Source organism: Pyrgilauda ruficollis, unplaced genomic scaffold, assembly GCF_017590135.1.
Source record: "Pyrgilauda ruficollis isolate IOZ18807 unplaced genomic scaffold, ASM1759013v1 scaffold205, whole genome shotgun sequence".
NCBI classification, from domain to species: Eukaryota; Metazoa; Chordata; class Aves; order Passeriformes; family Passeridae; genus Pyrgilauda; species Pyrgilauda ruficollis.
Genome location: NW_024519763.1, coordinates 407,808 through 434,075, shown reverse-complemented (window position 1 = coordinate 434,075; position 26,268 = coordinate 407,808). Strand labels below are relative to the sequence as shown.

Here is a 26,268-nt window from a genome sequence, read left to right as displayed (position 1 = left end):
CGACACGGGGGGGAATCCTCGGAGTTTTAATTTAAATAATAAGAATAAACTGGTTAATTGAACTTTGGTAGCTCTCCCACAGCTGTGCAGCCACCGAACCCTGCCCCGAGCCCAGGAGAGCTGAGAACAGAGAAGAACCCCGAATGCTTCTGAAATTCCAAGCTGAGGACCGGCAGAAAGGGGGATAATTGCCAGCTAATGAATAATTAACGCCATTGCAGGCTGGATGCTGAACTTGTGGAACGTTTTACACCGGAGGAGCTGACCCGCGGTGCCAGGACCCAGGGCTGTGGCACAGGGATGGACTGGCACAGTGGGCTGCCAGGATATTTCTCTTCTTAAGCTGTTCAGGGCCACGAATTCCCCTCCAGTGCAACAGGAAACGCACAAGTCTCTGGACACGGGAAATCGGAGATGACTCTGCCCTTGCTGCTTTGGTTCCGGACCAGCAGGGAAAATTAAACGCGAGAAGCTGCTGTGGGAATAAAAGCTGCTTGAAGAAAAGATACAAACCTCTGGAATAAGAGAGGAGATTTCATGTGCCATCCCTGGCAGTGTCCCAGGCCAGGCTGGGCATTGGGAGCAGCCTGGCGCAGTGGAAGGTGTCCCTGCCAGGGCAGGGGAAGGAGTCAGGTGCCAGCTGTTGGTTTTCTTAGTTTTTACAGAGATGGGGTAACTGAGAGGTCTTAAAAGATTTTATTCTATTATTAGTTTCCATGAATAGTGAGACACAAGAGATGTAAAACTTATTCATTACCCAAATCACAAATTATTAAGAGTCAGGGCCAGGACAAGTGAGAAGGCAAATACCCCATGTCTTGTCTCAGGCAGCAACGCAGCTGTGCACAGCCTAATTATTATTGTTTGGGATTTCCAATTCCCTGAGGATTTAAACTCAGTGCAGGGTTTGGACAGAGAAATTCCTCTCGGGGAAGAGAAGGCTCTTGGCAGATCTTAGAGCCCATTCCAGTGCCAAAAGGGCCCTTATGCAAACTCTTCCCCAGCTACTGGGGAGCAACTTCCCCCACGTTATTCCTGAGTTTCCCTCAGAGCACCAAGTTTTAGCAGGGCAAAGTGAACGTGGTTTCTTCATAAACTCTAGCCAGGCCGGGAGAGCTGGGAATGTTCCCCTGGAGAAGGGAAGGCTCCAGGCAGAGCTCAGAGCCCCTGGCAGGGCCTGAAGGGGCTCCAGGAGAGCTGCAGAGGGACTGGGGACAAGGCATGGAGGGACAGGACTGGGGACAAGGGCCGGAGGAACCGTTTAAACCTGAAGGGAGGGGGTGACTTCCATGCGGCACCGGGAGCAATCCCTCGCTGTGAGGGCGGCGAGCCACCGGCGCGGTTGCCGGGATCAGCCGTGAGGCGGGAGGTGCCCGTGGCAGGGGAGGGCCGGCACGGGCCCCGCGGAGGCACCGAGGGCCGCGGCCGTGAGGGAGCCGGGCGCGCTGAGGCGGTGCCGTGTAATGGCGGCCGCGGTGCCGCCCCCGGCCGCGGGCGCTGCTCCCCCGCCGCCGCCGCCGCCGCCGCCCCGCTGCCTCTCCCGAGCCTCGTCCCGAGCTCCGTCCCGACCCCGCGGCGATGTCCGAGCGGCAGCGGCCCCGGCGCGGCCCCAGCCGGCACTCGGGGCGCTGCGCCGGGCCCTGAGCGGCCGCGGCCCCGCAGAGCCGCGGCCGGCGAGGCCCGGAGCGCCCGGCCGAGGATGGGGATCCTCTTCACCAGGATATGGAGGCTCTTCAACCACCAGGGTGAGGCCCGGGGGGATCCGGGAGGGACCCGCACCCGCTCCGGGGCGGCCGCACGGGCTCCTGGAAGTCGTGGCTTTAACCATTTATTTTTTTTTTCCACCTTATTTCAATTACTGGAGTGCTCATTTCCTGACAGCCGCCTGTTAAATCATTAACGTGTGGCAGAGGAGCGCGGCCGTGGCGCGGCGGGTGGGTTCGCCTTGCTGTCGGCAGAGTGTGGGTTTAAGTGGCAATCCTCGATAAGTGGCCCGTTCACGGAGTAAATGTTATTTACAGCTGCAGCTGGGGCTGCCCCTGGATCCCTGAAGTGTCCCAGGCCGGGTTGGACATCGGGGCTTGGGGCAGCCTGGGACAGTGGAAGGTGTCCCTGCCATGGCAGGGGGTGGCTCTGGATAGTCCTTGGTTTCTCATTCCGGGATTCTGGGGTTTTTAACACCTGTCTCCTTACAGCAAGGTGTTCGTGAGAGTTGTAACTTTAACTACAAAACACCTCATGATGCTCTTTCCACGTTTCTGAAGTCCTTGGATTTTGATTTTGAGTGAGCCTCAGTACTCTCACACCTGCTGGTTGAATGTCCCAGTTACGTCCCCGTTAACGTGTAGTGCAAATACAGCAAAATATTTTTGTCTTGTAGCATCCAGCCCCACCTCAGACCTTCTGTTCCAACTGATTTCCTAACATCCACTATGCTGGCAGCATCCCACCTGAAACAAAAGTTCCTAGTTATGTGGGGTCAGGTAAGCAGACACTTTTACAATATTGTGCAGTTGTGCAAAGTTATTAAAGCTGGATTTTGTATTGGAGGGCGTAAAAGACAACTCTGCAAAACCACACAATATTGGTAAAATCAAACCTCATAAACCCCCACTTACCTGACCCCTGTCCCCTCCCTCTCCTGTGCGATAAATCAGTTTGCTGGCAGGGATTGATCTCAGTGTCTGAAGCTTGGGCATGTTTTTAATGCTTTTTGTTGCCCTTGAGGAACACGGGGAAGGAGGGGAGAAACCCCCTTCTCACCAGGCTTTTGCTTGACTGGTCCTGCTTGGTTGTGCAAGTGAAAGTTGTGTAATGGAGCTGAGAGCTGGCTGTGCTCTCCCAAACTGGGAATCACCCATTTGGATGTGCTTGACACCACCGGTTGTAGAGTTCCCAGTGACTTTTGTGATGCACAGGAGAGGAGGTGCTGAAGGGAAGCAAGAATTGATCGGGGCACTGAGCTCCAAAACGTCAGAGGTGGGTTGTGGAGCACCTGGTGGCTTGTCCAAGACTGGGTGAATGTGTCCTGTGAGATGTTGGAGGGCACATCTGTTGCCCAGGAGGAAAGGGGAGCACAGGGATCACACCTGGTTGGGTTTTACCCGTTCCTTGCAAAGACATCAAGAGACTGCCTGGGTGAAGGGAAGGTGGAGTTGAGAGCTGAAAAGCTGAAAGTGGAGTTGGGAGCTGTTGTGGCTGGGGGAATGCACTGTGATACAGGCTGCAAAACCCTGCAGGAGCTGGGGAGAGGATCCCAGCGTGGCACTGGCAGTCAGAGATGGAAAGCATCCTTCTGAGATCTCTCAGGAACGGTTCTGTGGAGAGGGAGAAGTTGCCAGTCCCTTCCCTGCCCACACAAACTTCCCGGGCTGGCCCACAAACGCACCTGGCCACGGCACCTGGAGCTGGGCACCGCTGGCTCAGGGAACCAGTGTCAAATGTGGCACTAGCCTTGATCCAGCCCCAGCAGCTGTGACTTACCCGTGCTGTTTTCATTGCAGAGCACAAGGTGATCATTGTGGGCCTGGACAATGCAGGGAAAACCACCATTCTGTACCAATTGTAAGTAGGAGCTGCGGGGACGCTCGGGGCATTTCCAGGTGTGCTACGTGGTTCCTCAGAGCTTTGCAGGTGGCAGAGGGTGGCTGGAGTTGGGGAAGGGCTCTGCTGGATGAATGAGGTTTTGTTCAGAGGGGTTTGGATCACATCACCTGCTGTTACCACACGCTCCCAGCCGCCCTTGGTGCCACGGCCTCGGCTCCCTGCCAGCCCCATAAAATGTGATTGGAGTGAGTGCTGGCCACGGGACGCTGTTGCAAAACCGATCCACGCCACGGATTTGAACAGCAGGCAGATCACTCTGCGAGTGGCAAAGCACCTCTGCCTGCCCTGACTTGTGTCCCCAGCGCTGAGATCAGTTTGGTGTTTGGGATGGCATGAAGGAGGAAGGCTGGTACCAGCACAAAGCCAGGACAACACCTCCGTGCTGTCCTGCACCTTCTGCCCTCAGCAGCAGCATTGATTTGTGTTTGCCTTGCGTTAGCCTTGCTCCTGGTTTACATGGAGCTCAAATGAGTTTCATATCTCAGTTCCTCAGCTGCAGTTTGATAGAGGACACCAATCTGTCCACAGGCTCAGAGGCTGCTGCTGGGTGGCACAAGCAGCTCAAGGTCTGTTTGTGCTGGGGACAGATTGGCCCTTTCCCACGTGCAGTGTGTGGCACTGAGGAGTGTTCCTGAGTCAGAAATAATTCCTGTTAAATGGTGTGGCCATGCTGCTCCAAGCCCACATTTAAAATTGGCTTTCTGAAGTGCTTGGGGTTTGTCACATTCCAACCTGCTTTGCCTTTCCCAAAACATTTCTGGCTGCTGGTGCCCTGGCACGCTGCAGGGAGAGTGAAAGGTGAAGGTGATGGTGATTTATAGAGGGAGTGAGAGATGTTGAAAAGCACAAACAGAATGAAGGGTATTTCTTAAGACTGGAAACTGCTGCAGCTGAGGGCCGTCCTTGGTGGTTTTTAATCCACTTCCTCCACAAATGTCTCGCAGTTCTTCCCCTTATTTCTGCAGTTTCAGTGTTTTCTTTTCCCTCTCATACAGATCTCTGTCTGTCTCCTTTTCCTTTGTACCCACTTTGACTCCACAGGACTGTCCCAGCTTCCTTATTCTCCTGCCTTACTCCTCCTTGACCCTACCCCATCTTTGCAGATCCCATTTTTCCTCTTGCAGACACTTCCTTTTCTCCCATTCTCATACTCAGCTCTCCTTGCACTGGCCCAGGGTAACTGGGATTGCTTTTCAGAGCACTGCAGCATCCCTCTATCTCCTTGGCTCTCTGTATCCTCTTCAAGAAATATCCCAGCACCATTACAAGTCTCAAATTGCTGTCACTGTAACTAAAAGCTCTGCTGGAACTTCAAAAAGGTTCATACAAAATGAAAAGCTATATCAAGATGATCAGAAGAAAAAATAATTAAGTTCTTTTGAACACAGATGGATTGCCTTGGAGCTACTGTTAATTTTTTTGCCTGTTACAGTCGAGTTTAAATAGTCTGAACTTTGGGAGCATCCAGAGCACACATTTGGTTGTTTGATGTGAAACTGGTGTTCTTAGTGACAAAGTCACACTCAGTATCACTGAACAGTACATCTGAAATATTTAATGGCTGCATTAGTCTCCAAAAAGTTGTATATTGGACTGTGCTGAGGGGAGAAGAGGAGGAAGTTAGGACATGGAGCATTGTGAAGAAAGTCTGGTTTTAGTGGCCTGTCCTGGAAGGAGAGTGGGATGGAGTGGGTGAAGTGTCTCTGCTGGAGCTGGAGGATGAGTTGTTGTTTTTCTGAAACTTGGAAATCTTGTGGCTTAACCACATTCTTGAAGCAAAACAACTGCTCTGTCCCCTGTGAGCCAAAATGGGCCTGGAGAAAGAAGAGCTGAGTGCTCCCAAAAGCTTCTGAAGCAAAAATGCTCTCATCTCCGTGGTTTAATTAATTATAACACATTTTGTTCACAAGTGCTCTCTCAGCTCTATAATTTGATTATTACATAGTTCACTGAGTCCTTTTTATTGCTGTTTTTATTTACGTTTCTGCACCTTCCGCCATCAGCCCTTGCCTTGGCTGCCCAGGGAGCGTTTGCTGAGGTTCTCTCCCTGGGCTGCAGTTGCAGGGTGACTTTGGTGACCGTGCTGTCCCTTTCCCTGCGCAGCTCCATGAACGAGGTGGTTCACACCTCTCCCACCATCGGCAGCAACGTGGAGGAGATCGTGGTGAACAACACGCGCTTCCTGATGTGGGACATCGGGGGCCAGGAATCCCTGCGCTCCTCCTGGAACACCTACTACACCAACACCGAGGTGACAGCCCTGCCACGCTGCCATCTGTCACTGTGCTGTCCTTCGGGCCGGCCTTTGTGCCCTCCCTGCTCTGGGAATTGCAGACCCCCCTGCCCGTGCCCGTGCTCGCTCTCCCTGCAGTGGAGGGAGCCCCAAAGTTTCCCTGCAAAACCTTGGCAGCTCTGTCTCACAAGCTCCAACACCCCCAGGAGTTTTCAGAACTCTTCAGAGGTGCAGTTGCAGTCCACACACACATATGTGTATATATATATATACACATATGTATATTTTATATATATATATAAAAATATAAATTTTATCAAGCACACAACTTCATAAAAATAATGCTTTAAATCAAGGTTTCCTATGCATTATAAAATACAATCTAAATACAATTATATATATTACATAAATGATGTTTTGCGTGGTGGTGAAATACAATTATCACAATAATTAGCTTTGTTCTCCAGTTGGTCCCTATGAGGTGCTGTGATTCCTTAAAGTTCTTTTCCAGCCTAAATGAAGCTGGGAGTGTGTTCTTGGAGTTTGGAGCCTCAGGACTTTTTTAATCCTGTGCAAATATCTATTTGCATGTTAGTTCTTGACCTAGACAGAGAAAGCTGGTGCACTTTGTTTTAAAGACTGCAACAAATTATTTGAGGGATCTGTGTGGTGCCTCAGCTACACCAAGCAAGGAACAAAACCACATCTGGGATTACTGAGAATTTTCTTGCTCTCAATATGAATTTTTCATTGAAGAATGGAGAACAGAAAGTAAAAAGTTGTGTCAGAGCTGCCTTTGTACCCAAAGCACAGCACAAGAGTGAATAACCCCAGGCCTGTGGGATTGCTGGGGCTGGAGGGAGGTTTGGGAACAGGGATGGGGTCTGATAATCCAGCTGGATAATGGGAACAGCAGGAGTTTCTCTGCCTAATAACTCTCCCTTTTTGCAGTTTGTCATAGTTGTGGTGGACAGCACAGACAGAGAGAGAATTTCTGTGACTAAAGAAGAGCTGTATAAAATGTTAGCACACGAGGTGAGTGCACCCTGTGTCTTTAATATTTATTTTAATATTTATTTTAATATTTATTTTAATTATCTGGCTGATACACGCCAAGGGAAGCAGATTTACACCCTGAACTGCCTTGTCCCTGCTGCACTGGCTTCTGTGAAACTCCCAGCAAAGCTGTTAGTTAATGCTGAATTACAGAAGTAGCCTGTCAGTGCTCCAGTGAAACAGCAGTTGGGACCTGTCAGGGACATCTGTGGGTTTTGTACTTCAGTCCATGTTAATGTCTGAATTAGAGCCTTTAAATAATAAAACAAATTATCCTGCAATAATTTAATAATTATTTTTGAGATCTTCATGGTTGCCTGAGGCTTTACAACCTTACAATGTGTGTTAGAGCACCCAGCTCTAAAACTGAAGGGACTTCAGCCCATGGCTGCAGCAGCCATTGCTCTGTGGGTATTTGGAATTCCAGAGTGGGAATTGCTGAACTGTACAGACCCTCCTTAAACCTGAGCCTTGGGTCAGGTCTGAACCTGAGCTGGGCTGATGTAAAAGCCAGGCAGCATCTGTGGCATGACCTGAATGCAAACTGGATCAGGGTGTGTGAGCTGACACCGAGCTTCCAAATTTAAGTGTCAGAATAAAAAAATGTGCATAAAAATGATGGCATTATAGCCTAAAATATTCCATCTATATTTAACCTATAGCCACAGTCTGGGAGCCTGCAGGAAGGGCTCAGCCTGCCTATGGATTTCCATGGAGGGAAAACAAGGGCTTTGCACAGGATCTTTCAAGTTTTAATTTTTTTGTGGGTTTTGTTTTATTTTTGTTTGAGGGTTTTTAGTTGGTTTTGTTTGGTTTTGTTTTTTAATTTTTTGATGTTTAATTTAAATCGTTTTTAATAAAGTAAATTCTAACAGAGCAGGTCGGGCTGTGGGGTGTTAAGTGTGCCACGGGGGTTGGGTGCTGCTGTCCAGGATTGGGATTTCTGAGCCGGGCTCCTCAAAATCCTGCATCTTCTGTTTCCTGATCTCTCAAGGAAGATGAAGTTGTTAACGAGCTGATTTTGCCGCAGGGAAGGTCTGGAATTCCAGGCAGAGTGGAGCCGATTTGGGAGCAGTGAATGTGCCCTTTGTGTCCCAGCAGGATGTTCCCAGGCTCCCTCTCCAGACGTGGCTGTGACGTTGGGAGAGAGCAGAAATGAAAGTCAAATATTGATTTTAAATCGCTTTTCTTTGCTCCTTGAAAATCTTTTCTTTCTCCTAGCCAGTTCCATGGAGTTGCTGTTAAGGCAAAATTGAGTTGTCCAGATCAGTTCCAGCTATTTTCTGGAGCAGTTGATTATTTGGGAATTAATTTGGCTGCTTGTAAACAGGAGTGTGCCTGATAGGCAGCTCAGTGCTGAGCTGGCCTGGCTTCCTGGGAACACCTTTTTGCTTTCCAAGGGAAAGATTTTCAATGATATACCCATGCCTTCGTGTAATTCCAGGCAATTTGAGGTAAAATAAGCTCATCCCTGGAGTCACTGTTCCAGATTGTCAGTGCTGCTCAGGTACAGGGTGCACAGGGCTCTGATCCTCATGCAGCTCAGCAAAACGTTGTCCTGAGATTTTTACTCCTCATCCATGGCAGGAATTGGCTGTTTGGTGAGCTGGATCAGAGGATTTCCTGCAGCTCCTGCCAGCCTGCAGCTCTTTGCTCTGGGGCTCTGGCTCCCTGCTTTGGTGTCCCCTCCTGTGCCTCCAGTGACTGCTCTGCTCTGTCATGACCTACTCTCCTTTCTCCCCAGGACTTGAAGAAAGCAGGGCTGCTGATCTTTGCTAACAAGCAGGATGTGAAGGAGTGCATGACAGTAGCTGAGATCTCCCAGTTCCTGAAGCTGACTTCAATTAAGGATCACCAGTGGCACATTCAGGCCTGCTGTGCTCTCACTGGAGAGGGGTAAGGGGGATTTGTGTCCATGGGAGGGGAGTCTGGAATTACTCTGGGGGGTTGTATTGTGGTATTTGGGTTTAACACACATTCCTCCCCTGTCCAGAATCCCAGAATCCCAGAATGGTTTGGGTTGGAAAGGACCTTAAAATCATCCCATCCCAGCCCTGCCTTGGAAGGGGCACTTCCCACTGTCCCAGGCTGCTCCAAGCCCTGTCCAACCTGGCCTGGGACACTTCAGGGATCCAGGAGCAGCGCAGTGCCAGGGCATCACAGCTTCATAATCTTGATATTTACAAGATTTTTGGGCTCAGAACACCAAATCTACATCAAACCCACAGTGCCACCTCACAGAGATAAGACTTGATATGATTTGGGCTTAAAGAGGGTGGGATGAAGTGGAGGCAAACTGAAATGTGGTTTATTAAGAATGATCCTAATTAGAGAGAACTTCATGTCTTGAAGATCTGGGATCTGAATTCTCTGGCCATAGATGATATAACAGGATCTGGAAAGTGCCATACAGGGAGTCAAGACTTTCCAGAAATGATTCAGAGTTCTTGGGAAGGGTTTAAATTGGTGCTGTGGAGTTACCTTTGGGGTTACCCTGAGAATTCCCTAAACCTTGTCTCTTGTGTCCCCAGGCTGTGCCAAGGACTGGAGTGGATGATGTCCCGCCTGAAGATCAGATGATTTTTAATGACCTCTTTGCACAGACATTGCTGCAGCAGAGCTGTTCCAGTGGCAGACTGGTGGGGTGGATGTATTTATACTGAACTGATGGCAACTGTATTTTCTACATAGCTGCACACACACACACACACACACACACACAGGGACAGGAGCTGGGAGCAGGCACAGGAGCAGAGGAGCACTTGGGGCTCCAGGTTGGTTCGGAGGACGCGCTCAGAGCTGTGACCAACCTTCTTTTGAAGCCGCCCCTCGGAACAGTCCGGCCTCAGGCGTGGGGAGGATGGAGCGAGAGGAAGGAGCTTTTAATTTCGAGTTTCATTATCCCATTGTAGCCCTCTCCAGTGGAAGGTGTTGGCTTCATTATCCCAGTAAATCAGCGAGCCAATCACTGGCGTAGGTATCGACTCTCCGGTATTTCTGAGGCTGCCGATGTTACAAACGCAGAACTCTTTTCCTGTATGTGTACTGTACATATTTGTGTATATTTATACCTCAATCCTAGGTTAATTGCAATCTGCTCAGACCAGTGGAAAGCTGAATCAGTATGTTGGCAGTAGTGCTGATCTGTGACACGGCCACGTCCCCGTGTCAGCAGTCCCTCCGCGTCCGTACGCTGTAACGTCAATCACACCTTGGCTCTCCACAACCTGATCAACAAACTCTCTCTTCAGCCCATTGCTTGTTTTTCCACATGATTTTTGGATTAGGGAGGAGGCTGGAATGGATTGAAGCACATGGATTGAGCTTCGAATTCCAGGGCTGGCAAACAACAAATTTGCCAAAGAGTTTCAGATGAAATGGGTTTTCCTCTTTTATTGTGGTCATTGGATTGGGTGATGCTGCAGGTCCTGTCCACTGCTTTCCTTCTCTGCCTGCTGGTTGATTCAGGTCTGGCAGAAATACCTTTGGCTGTCAAAAAGGGAAAAGTATCTTTTTTTTCTTAACCAAAGAAGAGGCACAAAAGCATGTTTGAAAGTGTCGCTGGAATCGTACAAGGCAGACTCTAATGAAGTGTTTTTCAGAGGAAACACTCTCTTTGCTACATAAAATGTGCAGATACTAAAATGTGCAGAGGTATCAGTATGCAGTGGAGGGGACTGGATGGGTACAAAGCAGATGACACTACTTGAGAAGCTCCAAGTGACCCACACGAGTTCCAGGGCAGATCTTGAAAGCAGAACTCCCTTGCATGGTCCCCAGGCAGTGTGAGAACACTAGGATCACCTTTCCCTGCTGCAGCTCCTGCTGGGATGGCTGTCCCAGGCAGAAAGGGGTCAGAATTCCCACTTCAGAGGATCCAGGCAGTTGGGAAGGCAGTGGGATGCTTGGAAGTGCCAGGCTCTTTTGTGGGAGATGCAATGGGAGTTCAGCAAAATGAAACTAAACTGTGTTTAAAATGTTCTTCCCTTTCTCAGCCCCTGTGTCTGGTAAGGATGGAAAAGGCATTTTAAAGACATTTTAAAGCTTAGTTTGAACTTTTTAAGGTGCTTCTCTTTGGTTCTGGGATAATCTGGTCAGCTCCTGCCTTCCTGCCCACCTGACTCCCTGGGAGCATGGGAATCCTGGGGAAAGGAGGGGAGGCAATCTCTAAGTCTGTATTTAACAAAGGCAGGTAAAGAATTTAACTTTTTAATCTATTTTTGGTATCTCCAACGCTCCCTGGCTGGGGGATCTGCTGTCTTTGTTAAACATTAAGGTGTACATGCATATATCTCTAGTGCATGCACATAGATCTTGGTATTTAACTGGTGTATTGCAAAATGTATCAATGTTTGAAGAATTAACAATTTAATGCAAAGACTCTCTCAGTTTCTCTGACAGTATCTACAAGCAACGAGCTCTGTGCACACTTGCATATGAAATGGAATTGTACATTTTCTAGTCTAAAAAAAGAAAAAGCAGACTTGCTTCTAAACCCAAGTGTTTGGTTTTTGAGTCTTATGTCTTCCCTGGGCTGAATCCACTCAGGCTGGGTGAGCTGGGGGCTGGCTGGTCAGAAAAGGAGCTCTTGCTGTTGGTGGTGGAGCAGTGTTGGGTTTCTGCTGCTCGGCTGTGCATTTGCAGGGACTCTGTCAGGCGATGCAGGCGTGGTGGTTGCTGCAGGTGTGGGCTGTGGTACAAGCACATACTCTGTGTTTACACATCACTTAGGTTGGTTTTACTCTTTCCCTCCCCGTGCCACTTCCCTTGCTGTGGCCTCTGAGGTTCACCTTGTCTTGGTTTCCCCAGTGGCCACAGAGCCCAGCAGGGCCTGGGAGTGACTGCTCAGGGCAGGACTGGCTGTCAGACAGGGTTTGCTGTGCCCTGAGGGGTTTAGAATGCCAACATCCGATTGTTCTCTGTGTGCTGGTCAGTGAACAACCCGGTGTTTACCTGACTGCAAACATCTCATGGGTCACTGTGAGCTTTCCGTGGATTTTGTGTTTTTCAGGGCAAATGTAGCCAGGATTCAGCGGTGGCTGATGTTTGCTGACACACTGTGGTGCTGTCCAGAGCTTTTGGGGTTTAAATGCTGATTTTCAGTCTGTGGGGATGGTGGGATCTGTCAGCAGAGGTGACAATTCCAGACTCACCTGGAGTGGTTGCTGTGATCAATTCCAAACTCACCTGGAGTGGTTGCTGTGATCAATTCCAGACTGATCAATTCCAGACTCACCTGGAGTGGTTGGTGTGATCAATTCCAGACTCTGTGATCAATTCCAGACTCACTGCAATGGTTGCTGTGATCTATTCCAGACTCTGTGATCATTTCCAGGCTCTCACCTGGAATATTTGCTGTGATGGTGCTTTGAAGTGCATGTGTGTTTTAAATTTAGTCACTGAGAAGATCAGCCAAACTTTTGATCTCTGGACCCCTTTGTGTTCTGTGTAAGTGCTCCTTGTTGACAGCTTTTTTCTTTTCCCTGTAGGGGAATTCCCTTTTTTCTCCCAGCTGTGTCCATAGAAAATCCAGGGAGCTTTGCACTGGGGGATGGCTGGGCAGGGCTTGCCTCGCCCTGAGTGTGACCTTGGTGTGTGCTGATGTTTCACCCTCGGGGTTCTGCTGCCTTGGCTTCCAGCTGAAGCTCAAGCTTTGCCTTTGTTCTCCATGAAATTCATTCTTGGCAAAAGGGAGGGGCCTTAAAAATGGTTGTTGAAGTAATGCTGCAAAATGGCATTTCAGTAGCAAAAAAAAAAAGTCATATTTCAATAATCTGATACTTCAAATGTTTATTTTGGTTGAGAAGATCATCAGTTGGGTAAATCATCTCTGGAATATGCTGCCTCTGGCATCTGGGAATTATACAGGTCTTTAATTGTGAGGAGAGGTGGAAAATAAACTTGGGGAATGTGAACAGCTTCATTTTTCAATATCTTTTCTTTCTGGGAGGCTGAGCAGCTGTTCTGCTGAGCATTGTGTAGGTGTGAGAGTGGTAAATGCACCTGACCAGCACCTTCCACATCTCTGCAGCTCAAGTGCCTAAAACTAATTCCACAATCAGCTTTATTTCCTATTCCCTTAGAACAGAGATACATATGCATAAAAGCCTCCCAGTGTGTGGAAATGAGTGGGTTTTCCCCTCCCCACACCCAAGTTTTAACAGGATTTGTGATTAATTTGTTACAGTTCTCCTATCCCTGCCATTCCAAGCACTTTGCCATTTATCAGGCATCACTGAGTTTGGGACAGGACATACTGAATTTGTCCTTGTGTCAGGGTGGTTGGCTGGAATTCCTGTCGAGGGACTGTTTAAATAACTCAATCCAGGAATCCTTGGCCTTGGGAAGCTCCTGGTGGCAGTGCTTCCTTCCATGCTGGCTGGTGGAACACGAAGTTTGTCACTGTCAGATTAATTAGGGCTGAAAAGTCGTTTTCAGCTAATTGAGATGAATGTGCTGAGCAGCCCTGGGCAGGGCAGGGCTGATCCCACGGCACCACTAGAGGAAGGAAAATGTCTTTGCACTTGTGTGATATCCAGATGTGGCCTGGTTATAAATCCAGATGTGACTTGAATATATTGTTGTGGTGAATACATTAAATGGCCAAAAATGATGAATTCTAAGGGGCTGCCACTGTAGCTTTTTATTTCACGTGTGAGAATCATGAGCAGGAATTCTCTCCTTGCCTTAAGAGGGCCTTACCAGTGAATGTTTCTATTGTAGCTTTATCCACAGTGGAGTCACTTTACCACCCTGAGCCTTTTAAGCCAGACTTTGGGTAAGGACAGAGCTGGGTGGGGTTTTTAAGCTTTTCCTATTTGTAAATGTACAAAACTCAGCTGAGACTGGATGAAGCCAGAAAATGCTGCTTTACCTGGGAGGCTGGCAATCCTTCCTTGGACATCTTCAGTTCAGTGCTCTCCTTGTCCTACTGGGGAGGCTAAAAAAAAAAACCAGCTCGGACTGGGGGGCCTTTAGGTGTGGGATGGGGGTGTGTGACCGAGGCATGGGGACAGCCCCGGTGTCACTGTGCCCATGTCGAGTGTCCCTGGATGTTTCACACCCAGGTTTTGTGCTGCAGCCCCGGTGTCACTGTGCCCATGTCGAGTGTCCCTGGATGTTTCACACCCAGGTTTTGTGCTGCAGCCCCGGTGTCACTGTGCCCATGTCGAGTGTCCCTGGATGTTTCACACCCAGGTTTTGTGCTCCAGCCCCGGTGTCACTGTGCCCATGTCGAGTGTCCCTGGATGTTTCACATCCAGGTTTTGTGCTCCAGCCCCAGTGTCACTGTGCCCATGTCGAGTGTCCCTGGATGTTTCACACCCAGGTTTTGTGCTGCAGCCCCGGTGTCACTGTGCCCATGTCGAGTGTCCCTGGATGTTTCACACCCAGGTTTTGTGCTGCAGCCCCGGTGTCACTGTGCCCGTGTCGAGTGTCCCTGGATGTTTCACACCCAGGTTTTGTGCTGCAGCCCCGGTGTCACTGTGCCCATGTCGAGTGTCCCTGGATGTTTCACACCCAGGTTTTGTGCTGCAGCCCCGGTGTCACTGTGCCCGTGTCGAGTGTCCCTGGATGTTTCACACCCAGGTTTTGTGCTCCAGCCCCGGTGTCACTGTGCCCGTGTCGAGTGTCCCTGGATGTTTCACACCCAGGTTTTGTGCTGCAGCCCCGGTGTCACTGTGCCCATGTCGAGTGTCCCTGGATGTTTCACATCCAGGTTTTGTGCTCCAGCCCCAGTGTCACTGTGCCCGTGTCGAGTGTCCCTGGATGTTTCACACCCAGGTTTTGTGCTGCAGCCCTCGGGCTCGGCTCTCCGGAGCTGTCTCGGGGCGCAAGGCTGGGCTTGGAGCAGGTTTGTACCCTGCGGTGCTTGGCTTAACAGCGGCTCCGGGCAGCTCTTGTGTCCTGGCTGTTCACAGAGGCGAGGAACCCGCGCGTGTCCGCAGCAATCCCCGCGGCGGGGCCGCCTTTCCTTTGATCTTCTCCGTACTTTGTACTTCTCTCCCTCCAGACTTTGTCATCTTCCCGAAAGGAACGCAGCCGGGACGTGGCTGACGCTGAGACTGCAGGAAAGTTTCATTTCAGAATGTGGAAAATGATGGCTTCAGATTAATCCCAAGCCTTGGGAGGGCTGGCAGCTCCCAGCTGGAGCACCCCTGTGCCTGCACTCACACATGGGTATTAAAGTCATTTAGCCCAAACATTTTATAGAGCTATTTATTATAGTAAAGGTAAACCAGGATTCTGTTAAGCAACTTTTTTTTTCTTTCCCCTGAAATTTGATCAGAGCATTCCTTGAATTGTTTCCCCTTTGCCACTTTCTGTTTTTCAGACTCTGGTTTTTGTGCAGCTGAAGGGAACTCATTCCATTCCCTTAATTCTTGTTGAAGTGGAACAAATACAAATTTGGGCTGGGGAGCTCTGTACCATCATACTTATGCATTTATAGATGATGCCAATTGCTAATTCTTTAAAACCTACCAGTATTTATGATTTTAAGTTGAAAACACTTGTAAAATGTGCCTGTTTGCTTTAAACTGTGTATGTAGGAGTTGCAGTGAAAGTTTTCAAGCAAATATGTGATTTCTGATCTGGTTTTTGAGGTGGTTTTGGGGTGAAATGTGCTGTTCTGCCCACTCTGTGAGGAGGTGGGGGATTGTTTGGTGCAAGTTTGGTGATAAGTCTGTGCTGGCTGATGTCAAGAATGGGAATTAAAATGAGTGCAAAATGTTGTTTTCCTGTCAGAAATGCTGAATCCCAGGGATGTGCCCCTTTTCCATACCCACGTATCCCACACAGGTACCTGTGAATGCTGGGGGCTGCAGGAAACTCCTTAAAAAGCAAAAGAGATGGAGCCAAAGCTGAGTTAGGAGATCAAATTCCCAGTTTTGTGTTCGTGGGCTGGATGTGGCGCTCAGGGCTGGGTGCCGAAGCGGGGGTCGGGCACAGGTTGGACTCGGTGGCCTTGGAGGGCTTTTCCAGCCTAAACACTTGTAGGGTTGTGTGAAGGGTTGTGTGAAGGGTGTTCCTGCCCAGCGCTGCAGCCCAACAGCCCTGGGTGCCATCTGGGGCTCCTTGGGTCCCTTCCAGCTGCAGTGGCTGCATCCATGGGGTGATCGCATGGAATGACCTCCTTGGGTCCCTTCCAGCTGCATCCATGAGGTGATCCCATGGAATGACCTCCTTGGGTCCCTTCCAGCTGCATCCTTGGGGTGATCCCATGGAATGACCTCCTTGGGTCCCTTCCAGCTGCATCCTTGGGGTGATCCCATGGAATGACCTCCCTGTAAATAACGCACAGAGACGGAGTTCTGGGGAATCAGGAATTGCAGCAAACCCCCTGTTGGGATGGTGTAGGAGATGCCAAAATGCCTTTGCACATTCCTTATCCTCCCACCTCTGCTTTTAGCTGTGCTGGCTGGAGTTGTTTCCTTTGGGACACGCTTTCCCAGCAGGGTGGGCTCTGGCTGCAGCTCCTCCCTGGTGCTGCTGCTCTGCCTGCCCGGAGAGGCTGGGGCTGCCCTGGATCCCTGAAGTGCCCCAGGCCAGGCTGGACACTGGGGCTGGGAGCAGCTGGGACAGTGGGAGCTGTCCCTGCCATGGCAGGGCGTTGGAATTAAATGATCTTTAAGGTCCCTTCCAACCCAAACCAGTCTGGGATTCCATGGTTCTCCTGGGACATTTTTGTGGTGGGTGAAGGAATGCTGAGCTGCCTTAAAGCCAGGTCTTTTCCTGCTTGTCCCTCTTAACTCCATTATTCCTTGACTTTGATATAACTTCTGAAAACTGCTTTTAGTTTTCCTTGGAAAACAGTTAAATATTAGGTGATTAAAAGAGAAGCCACCGTTCTCACACTTTTTTTTTGTCTGGTTTAGCCCAACTGTGCGTTCCTTAGGCCTTTGTGCCTGGTGTATGGAACTGTGAATAGGCTTTTGAACAGAAACTGTTACTTTTTGGCTCTTTTCCTTGAGTGTATAAAAGTTAAGGCTGCTGAGTTCTCCTTTGTTGTTTTTTTTTTTATTAAATAATACATTTTTAATTAATTTAATAATTAATACTTTCTTGATGCTATTACCACTTTTTAAATTACAGGTTGTGTTGCTCCTCTCTTGTTGCACAGTCTGTATTGAGTTATTCTGAATGTTTTTATTGTAATATGGGGATGAAATACATGTAAAGCTACAGAACAGTCAACAATATTGACAATAAATACAGTTAATTCTTGTCATTAATTGTTCAGTTCTGATGGTTTTCACCTTCATTCTTCAGAATTGGAAGGGTTTTTTTCTGTTTCAAATACATATATGTGTGTATATATATGCAGGAAAATCATGGGGCCTTGTAAAAGAGATCATCCAGATTTCCTTGGGAACAATGGAAATTGTCTAAATTTTTGTACAGAAATAAAGATTTAGTGTCAACATTGAAGAGTTTTGAGGGAGGGCCTCGTGCTGTGGGATCCTCACGGATGTTGTGTCATTTTTGTGTGTTTGGCTTTGAAACCTGGGTTAATGGGGGGAAATCAGAGCTGTGTAAGCAACAAATAAACCAAACTGTCTGTGTGCAGCTGGCCGGGAATTTCTTGGAGATCCACCGTGCCTGGGATGCCAAAGGTGCCGCAGTGAACAGGTTTAGGTGATGAAAGGAGGAAAGTCCTGAATTTTCCTTGATGTGCAAATCTTCCTGAGAAATCCCAATGTCTGAATTGTCCTACAGGGATGAGCGCTCCACCGCTGCCCTGGGCAGCCCTGCCAGGGCTGCACAACCCTTTCCAGGGAGAAATTTTCCCTAATATCCGATTTAACCCTGCCCTGGCACAGCTTGAGGCTCTTCCCTCTCATTCCTTGTTCCCTGGGAGCAGGTCCCGAGCCCCACCTGGCTGCGCCCTCCTTTCAGGTAAGTTGTGGATGAAAATAAGATCCTCCCTGAGCTGCCTTTTCTCCAGGATAAAATCCTGGAGTGCTGACAGAGTTCAGCAGTGTGGACTGTTCCCTGGGAAGGACAGGGACTGGGAGAACACAGGGAGAACAGCCCCTCTTTGCCATCCTGTGGGCAAGGGCAGCCTGAAGCCAGGCACAATTTTCCCACCAATGTTCAGACCATTCATTCCTGGTGTTTCCAAGAGAACACTGGGATAATGCATAAACTGTGCATATTGGCAAGTTAGGTCTCTTTTAACTGAGATAAGGTGGGAAAATCCCATTCTTGCAGGGTTTTCCTGCTGGGAGCAGCAGCAGCACTGTTCCCTGCTGAGCCCAGTGGAGGACTGACAGGCTGGAGCAGCGAGGTGGGGAAGGGCTTGGAGGATATCTGGGCTTCAGCTACTTGGAGATTTAAAATGGAACCTTATTTCTGCTCCTCTGAAAGCAAGAGGCCCCTCAGGATTTTGGCCATGGGTTTTTCTTCCCCTTTCCTCCTCACAGCTCGGAGGCTGGGACATTTAGCCAGAAGGTGTCTCTGCCTGGCAGTGACACGGAACCTGTGGCGTGGCAGGGATTTAGGGAGGCAAAGGGAATGAAACCATCATCCTTGTGTTTCCTGATGGTGGGCACTGTGCTCCCTTGCCATGCCCTGGCAGATGGCAGGGTGGGTATTCCCAGGACACAGCACAGTGGGACCCACCTGCATCCCAAACAAGCGATAGGACTGGAGCTGCTCCAGGTGGGTTCCAGTGATCCCCGCTTCCCTGCCATGCCACCTGCACCCAAAGCTGGAATTCCTGTCTGTTTCTGAGCTCAGACAGTGCCTGGGGACTCGGTGTTCCCATCCCAGCACTTCCCAGAGACGCTGGGAAGGATTCCTGTGGCTGTCCTGTGCAGGAGCTGGGTTGGATGATCCCTGTGAGTCCCTTCCAAAGCAGGATTTGCAGCTCTGTGAATCTGGGATTTCTTGCTCCAGCTGTTCCCTTCCAGGGAGGCCAGATGGGGGCAGGATCCTCCTTTTTATAGCAAATACTTCAAATGAAGAGTTTTATTTTGCTTTTTCCAAGGGAATGAAATTCTTTAGGCCAGTGCACCAAAAGAAATCCCCTGCCTCCCTCCTTCCCTGTAGCACCACAATTTTGTGCTGCTTCACTGGGCTCCTGCCATGCCTGGGACAATCTAGCTTTAGTCTTGCCTTAGTCTCTCCTGTTTCTGCTTTTTAAAAAATCCTCCTTCAGTAAATTTGACATTTTTGTGTTTTCCGGTATTTCTCCACGGTGAAGGGATGGCTTGTTTTTACACGGATTGTTTTGCTGACTGTCAATAGCAGGAAAATTGTATCATTGTAGGAACAACTCCATTCAAACCTGAAAATTATTTACTTGATTTGCAGTGTCGCAGCCAAAAAAATTCAGTGCACAGAAACATTTGTTCCTGAGAAATCTGTGGATTAACAACACTTCTGCAAGAGTTAAATTGTGTTTTAATCTTTATTGTACTTTTCAGCAAAGCTATTCTTGCCAGGGAATCTCCAGCACTGAAAAGGCTCGACATGGTGTAACCTGTGTTAGATGAACACTGAATTTTCAGGCTGTGAAGGGAATGATTGCATTAAACCACCCCACCCTTCAGCAGCCCTGATGAGCAGACAGCGAGGATGTGCTCGAGATCTGCCACAAGACATTCCCACATGGAAGGTGAGTTGGCTCCTGCCCTGGGAACCAGCGTGTCCGTGAGCTGCTCGCTCCTGGCATCCCTGGGGTGATGGATTTGCTGAGGGCTGTGCTGCTTGGGCCATCTCTGCCCCAGCCAGCCAGGGAATTGTGCAGCTGCTTCTGTCCCTCCACTGCCATTATCTCACTTTATAAAAAGCCCCATGAAGTCATCAGGAGTTCAGCGTCCCGTGGAATGGCTTTCAAAGAGCTGAAAGTCTGCCAGACTCTTGGAAATGAAAACTATTTAATGAATAAAGGTTTCTTCCCCCTTAACCCCTCCTTGCAGAGAAAAAGTGAGCCTGGATCATTTTGGACAGATGGGGGAGACCCAGGTGAGCAGCTCTGTGTGTGGCACTGGGGGGGGCTGGGGGGCACCTCCAACCTTTCTGCTGTGAGGGTGAGGGCAGGAGCACAGCTGTCCTTAGGTCTGGAGTCAACCTCAGAGCCATGGAATCACAGAATGGTTCACAGGGACCTAAAGATACCCAGTTTCAACATCCACAGGCAGGGACACCTTCCACTATCCCAGGCTGCTCCAACCTGAACTTGGACATTTCCAGGGATCCAGGGGCAGCCCCAGCTGCTCTGGGCACCCTGTGCCAGGGCCTGCCCACCCTCCCAGCCAGGAATTCCCAGTTCCCAATCTCCCACCCATCCCTGCCCTCTGGCAGTGGGAGCCATTCCCTGGCTCCTGTCCCTCCATCCTTGTCCCCAGTCCCTCTGCAGCTCTCCTGGAGCCCCTTCAGGCCCTGCCAGGGGCTCTGAGCTCTGCCTGGGGCCTTCCCTTCTCCAGGGGAACATTCCCAGCTCTCCCAGCCTGGCTCCAGCTGTCCTGCTGTGAGTTCTTCAGGTGAGGTCCCCACTCATGTCACTGCTGGGATGTCAGTGGGGTCAGTTCAGTTTGCAGAAGCTGCTGCTGGCTCGGGAGCTCCTGCAGGTTATCCCACTGAGGAGACGTCCCCAAGGAGAGCATGGCCCAGTGCCAAGTGAGTGAAGGGAGGAAATGTGTGATGTTATCATTCCTTAATGTGGTTAATTGTCCCTTTATTGGTGCAGTAACAAAGTTCTGTTTTCTGGGTTTTATTGTCTGGAGCCGTTGCAGAGCAGTGGGAGCCCAGCAGATTCCTTGTGGCTGCTCTGTGCTGTTAATAATAGTGCAGAGAAGAATTACTCCTGGTGGCTGTTGTGCTGGTGACCTCAGTGCTGTGTTAGTGACCTTTCACAGAGCATTCTGCCCCTGGGAACTGCTGCTGCAGAGTATTCCTGGCCATGGCCAGCGAGCAGTCTTAATATTTTATGGACTGCTGCAGGTTGTATTTCAGGCTATGAGATACCACCCCAGCAATGCCAGTCAGGAATGTGCAGCACGTTGCCTTTCCCCCCTCGTTTTACAGTCAGAGGTGTTTGAACCTTTCATATAAATATGTTCCTTTTAAATCAGCAGAGTGAGAGAGAACATTTTAAAAATAAGTCTCAGACATGGGCTGCGGTTTGCTGAAGGCTGTGACATTGGACATGTGAGCTCTGGTTCAGCATCCTTCAGTGAGGAGACACAAGGTGCAGGATTGTCTATCAGTGGGAAGATTTGGTTATTCTGGGATTTCTTCAGTAGATTAATTGAGCTTTGATCTAAGTCTTGACCTTCTCTGGCAGCAGCTTCTGTGATCTCTGGACGATTCCTGTCACAGCCCATGAATCCATGTTAGATTTTCCACAGGCTGTGGGAACTGCTCTGCAGTGTAGAGGAGTCAGAGGGGCTTGGAGGGAGAGGGATCCAGGCAGGGAGGGTCATGAGGCCATTTCACTGGAAACTCCACAAAGGAACCCTGCACTAGCTGGAAAACCCGTGGAATGGGGAAGAGGGTTAGTAGCACTTTTCCTTCTTTTGCCCAAGGAGAAAAAAGGTGCAAAGGACTCAGTCACAATTTTACCTCAATCACACCTTTGTGTTCAGAGTTTGTTCCCTCTTGGAATGGAAGCATGTCCTGGGTGAAAAAAGGCATGGAGGCCAAGGGAGTAAATCCTGGATTTCTTCCCTCTGTTCTCACACAGGGCACGAACATCTGTCAGCAGTATCGGGGCAATGGTTGAACTGGAAAAGCAGCAGAGGTGATTGCAGAATGAAGGTGATGCTCTGCTCACAGTTTCAAAGGGAGTGCTCAGCTCTGTCCCTCCACCCAGAGGACTTACAGCAGGAAATGCCTCTGTGTTGTGGCTGTGTTAATCCACCCCTTTGTTGGTGATGTGGAAAGTTGGCAGGGCTGTAGAACCCCGTGTGAAACCTTCCTGCTTTGGTAGAAATGTGAAGACATAAGAAATAATCTGAGTGTGCTCTGGGATAGAAATGAACCTGGCCTGGGTTATGGTTTCTTCATAAATTGTTTCAGCTTGGTTCTGTGAGAAACAACAACTCTGCTCCAAATTCACTGCAAGGAGTTCAGTGAGGAGCTGGGGGAAGGGGCAGGATATGGAAAGCAGCAGGTTTGACATCTGAGGCTGGCACGTTGTGAGAAAACTGGAACGTGTCCTCATGGCAGCAGCACTCGGGGTGCTGGGGTGGGACAGTCGTGTGCAGGCACCTGAGGGAGCACCAAGAAGGAATTTCTTCCAAGAAGGAATACTCCAAGAAGGAATTGTGTTTCCTCAGCAGTAACCCACCTGGGGAGGGGAAAGCAGATGCAGCAAAGCAGGCTGCTCCCAGCCCCATCCAACCTGGCCTTGACACCCCCGTGGATGGGACAGTTCTAAACAGATCAATCTGCTTATACAGAAACAGCTGCCACTGCAGCTGCTGCAATGATTTGCAAAATGCTGCTAATAATGAAAAAGTTTGTCTTTAAAAGATAAAAGAGCTGTGTTATTTTATTGAAGGGTAGTGAGGCAGAGGCTTGTCCAAAGGGACAAGTGTGGGAGGCAGGGTAAGAGCTGAAACTCTGGCTGCCAATCAGGGCTTTTCACTGGTATTTACAGCTGATATTTGTACCTCTGTTCTAAAAATATAAAAGTTTATTTGCCTTAGAAACAGCAGGAAGAAGAAAAGGTTGGAGAAGAACCTCACCTTCCTTTCCTAGTTTATAGTAACGGATATTAATATTCCAAAACCTGAATATGTTGAGTTGGGTGCTGAATCTCAGCTTCCCTCACCACCTCCTGTAGGAAATCTGATCAATACAATCAGAGCTGGCTTTGAATTCTCGAGGACCTTTGCTGTATCTTCTTTCTGATGAGCACCCATGTCTAAGACCCTGTGGCTGTCTTGGGAACATTAGCAGGGGAGATAAATTAGGCTGTTTGACATCATCTTGTGGATAAATATTTTCTTTTAGGATTCTCAAAGGCCCTAAGTAAAGAACAGGGGAGGCTGTGACAGATGCTGTCATGTGAGGAGAACTCTCCTTGTGCCAATGGCCCCAGTGAATATCTTGTGTCGATATACAGGATCTTTTACACTCTGATTTTATGTCCTCTGTGTTGGGGGGTTTAAATATTAACCAAATTTTTAAGTTTCTACAACCAGCTGGACATGCATTTGTTCATTTAATTTCTCTTTGCTTTATCAAATCTTACAATGAAAAAAGTGAACCAATATTTGGCATGTTGTTCTTCGTCTTTTAAGTTTAGGTTTGTTTGTATTTTTTCCCCACTTTGAATTATCTTTTGATTCAGTCTTTGAAGTGTTCTGGTGGGAACCTTCAATACTAAAAAGTTGGGCCTATACCCAAACAATTTGATTGGTGAGGCCACAGTTCCTTCTCTGTCCAGGAACACTGGGAAGCATAAAATGAATTTTGGTTCCATATCAATCATATCGATATTCCTTTATTCCTCCTCTTCCAGCAGAGTCTTTTTGAGTCACAGCAGCACCGTGAGCACAGCCACACTACCTTGTGGTGCTGCTGCTCACCCCATGTCAGCCCATCAGCATCAAAAATAAACCTGAAGACAAGACACTGGAGAGATCTACTCACAGCACCCTGATTCACTGCCCCCAGGAATATTATTTGGTGTGATCTAACACTTTCTATTAGTACTCTGAGAAACTGGATGAGCAGCTCTGAAGTAAAAGTGGAATTCTTGTTAGAGCATGTATTCTTTCCTAAAAACCTTTTTGTTTGTAAGGCAAGAGGCAATCCCTGACAAGGCCTGTGCTCTCAGCCTGGTTTCATCCAGAAGAAAAAAGATTGGCCAGCTGTAAAAACAGAGGGGTCGGACAAATAGATGGATATTTAATTTGGAGACTATCCTTTGCATTTGTCCAACCAAACTTTTAATTTTATTTTTTTTTTTTTTGGTAAAAATTCTTTCCACAGCATTTCTATGCATTAAACCAAAAGGTGCTGGGGCAGAGGAGCCTTGCTGTGGGGAATAGTGAAAAGAATGAGAAGGAACTCACTGGTGGTAGATTAAAAATAAACACAGTGGCACAAATACATATTTAAATGTCCTTTTCCAATGATACAGCATTTGTTAAGTCCAGGTATGTCAGGAGGTTAAATATAGCACCTGGGATGTCAGGACATTTATACATCATGCCCTGAGTGGCTCCTGTTGGATAAGCAGGACTAACTGAACTCAATATTTATATATGTTGAGTACAAGAAAATATTTTTTTGCTTTAAATCTTTGTGACTGAAATGCAAAACAACCTCTTCTTCTGCCTGAGTAGTTTTGCAGTTTGCTGCCTTTAGCTCAGAACTGCTGAGCACATGCTCATTTATGTGCCATGGATAAATCTGGCCGGTGTGTTAACCTGGGGCAGAGCTGCCAGGCTCCACCTAGGGCACAGTTAATGCTTTTGAAATATTTGTCCCCTAGAAAGTCAAGTATTTTCATAACAAAGTCAAAAGCTGGACTTGATGATCTTGGAGGCCTTTTCCAGCCTTAATGATTCTATGGTTTTGTGAATATTCAGTCAAAAATCAGAGTCAGACATAAATTTTCACAACAAAGCAATTTAAAAGAAAAAAGGAATATCAACCATTGGTATTCCCTTTACCTCACACATGTTTGGAACAGGGAGGTTTGGAGTGCCCATCCCTGGAGGTGTCCCAGGAATTCCTGGAGGTGGCACTCAGGTCTCTGGGCTGGGGACAGGATGGGGATGGGCACAGCTGGGACTCCATGGGCTGGGAGGGATTTTCCAGCCTCAGGGATCCTGGGATTCTCCTTGCCCACACAATGGCCATAGTTTTCTCAGAGCTGCTCCTTGAGATTTGGAGCTGAAGGAGCAAAGCCACAAAACACAGGAATTGAAATATTTTCTCAAGTGACCCAAGAGTAGCCTCCTCCCCTCTTACGTTCAGCCTGACTTTTCATTTCACCAATAATCCTTTTGTTCTCAGCCCCCTTCTGTAATTTCCATGGGTTACTCCATGCTTTTTTCCAGCCCTGAGCTGTGCTGCTGAAGATCTGCCACGCTAAAGACAGCTGCATTTCAGTGGCAGAAAAAGTGGTGCTGCTGTCCTGCGTGTAATGCCAGCCTTGTTTAGTGTCTTTCCTAACAAGATGTCTAACAGCAGTGTAAAATGGTCTGAAGGTGATGTTCCAGTAACACAGGGCTTGCAGAGCACCACTGAGGGAGAAATTCTTTGCAGGAACTTCCAGGATTGAGCTGGAATGACAATAATGAATTACACGTTCAATAAGGAAAGCTGGCCCTTCACTCCATTAAGGCTTGTTATTGATGATGAAGTTGTCACGTTTGGCATCCAATCTATTGAGAAGCAGCTCTTGGGAGGAAAAGGGGCCTGTGAGTTATTTCTGGAGTGCACACCTGGAGGATCAGGAGCAGAGAGCAGCAGGTTACGTTGAGGTTGCTCTCCAGAGACTCCAACAACATGCTTTGCTAATTTCTAGACAATTTCAAAAGAGGTTAAAAAAGTTAAATAAACACAAATCAGATTAAAAGGGGAAGGACTGCCTAGTAAAGCAAAATGCAGAGTAATTGAAAATAGCTTGGCCAAAGGAGGCAGGGAGGGTCTGCAGCTCTGGGCAGAGTCTAAAATACTTGGCAGAAATGAATGACATATGATATTTCATTTGGATATAAATATGAACTTCTGGAAAGAGTTAAAGAAAAAGATGTCTCTCAAGGGCTCTTGACAATCATTTATTGAATGATGTAATCTAGCACATGGAAAGGAATCATTGTTGATATTGGCTTTTGAATGCACCTCCTTGAAGAACAAAAGTCAACTCTATTTGTCCGCCGAGTCATCCCCTAAGAAGTCACGTCTGTTATCATCACCCTGGTTCTGCTCCATACATCACGGCATTCCTGACCTTCCAAAATACCAGGGTTGCTCCCCTGTCACTTAATCTGTTTATCAACTCCTCCTGGACTTCCTTCACCAGGGATGCTGGCTCTTTGTTGGGTTCCTTCCCTGCAAACAGTCGCTTTTCACATGTTCCTGGGTCTGCGTGCTCAGCTACGAAACATTTCATAAGTGCTAAAAACATTGACACACAATTTGCATCAAGGTGAGAAAGCACTTCAGGTGTACTTACAGGGTGAAATTAAAGACCTGTTTATACTAAAATTTAATTTGCAGTGTGGACTCCTCAAGTGCAGAGATTCTTGAATTTGGATGGTGCTTATTCAGGCACATCATAGGAATGAAATTGCCTCCATCAACCGAAATTCAATGTTTTTATCAACTCTGCTAATTATGTTTTTTCCATTGGAGCACTGCCTTGGTTTTGCCTGGGGCTCCATCTCACTGACCCCTGGTGAGCT

The 26,268-nt window shown here is 48.3% G+C and overlaps 1 protein-coding gene across 1 annotated transcript; it reads left to right on the top strand.

The window, feature by feature from the left end:
• The first annotated feature begins 1,491 nt into the window (after positions 1–1,491).
• On the top strand, positions 1,492–11,395 carry ARL5A (ADP ribosylation factor like GTPase 5A). Its single transcript, XM_041467321.1, has 6 exons — positions 1,492–1,745; positions 3,504–3,564; positions 5,710–5,857; positions 6,791–6,874; positions 8,640–8,791; positions 9,427–11,395. Exons 1-6 carry the CDS (start codon positions 1,700–1,702, stop codon positions 9,473–9,475), a joined length of 540 nt encoding a protein of 179 aa, XP_041323255.1. The 5' UTR covers positions 1,492–1,699; the 3' UTR covers positions 9,476–11,395.
• The last annotated feature ends 14,873 nt before the right edge of the window (positions 11,396–26,268 follow it).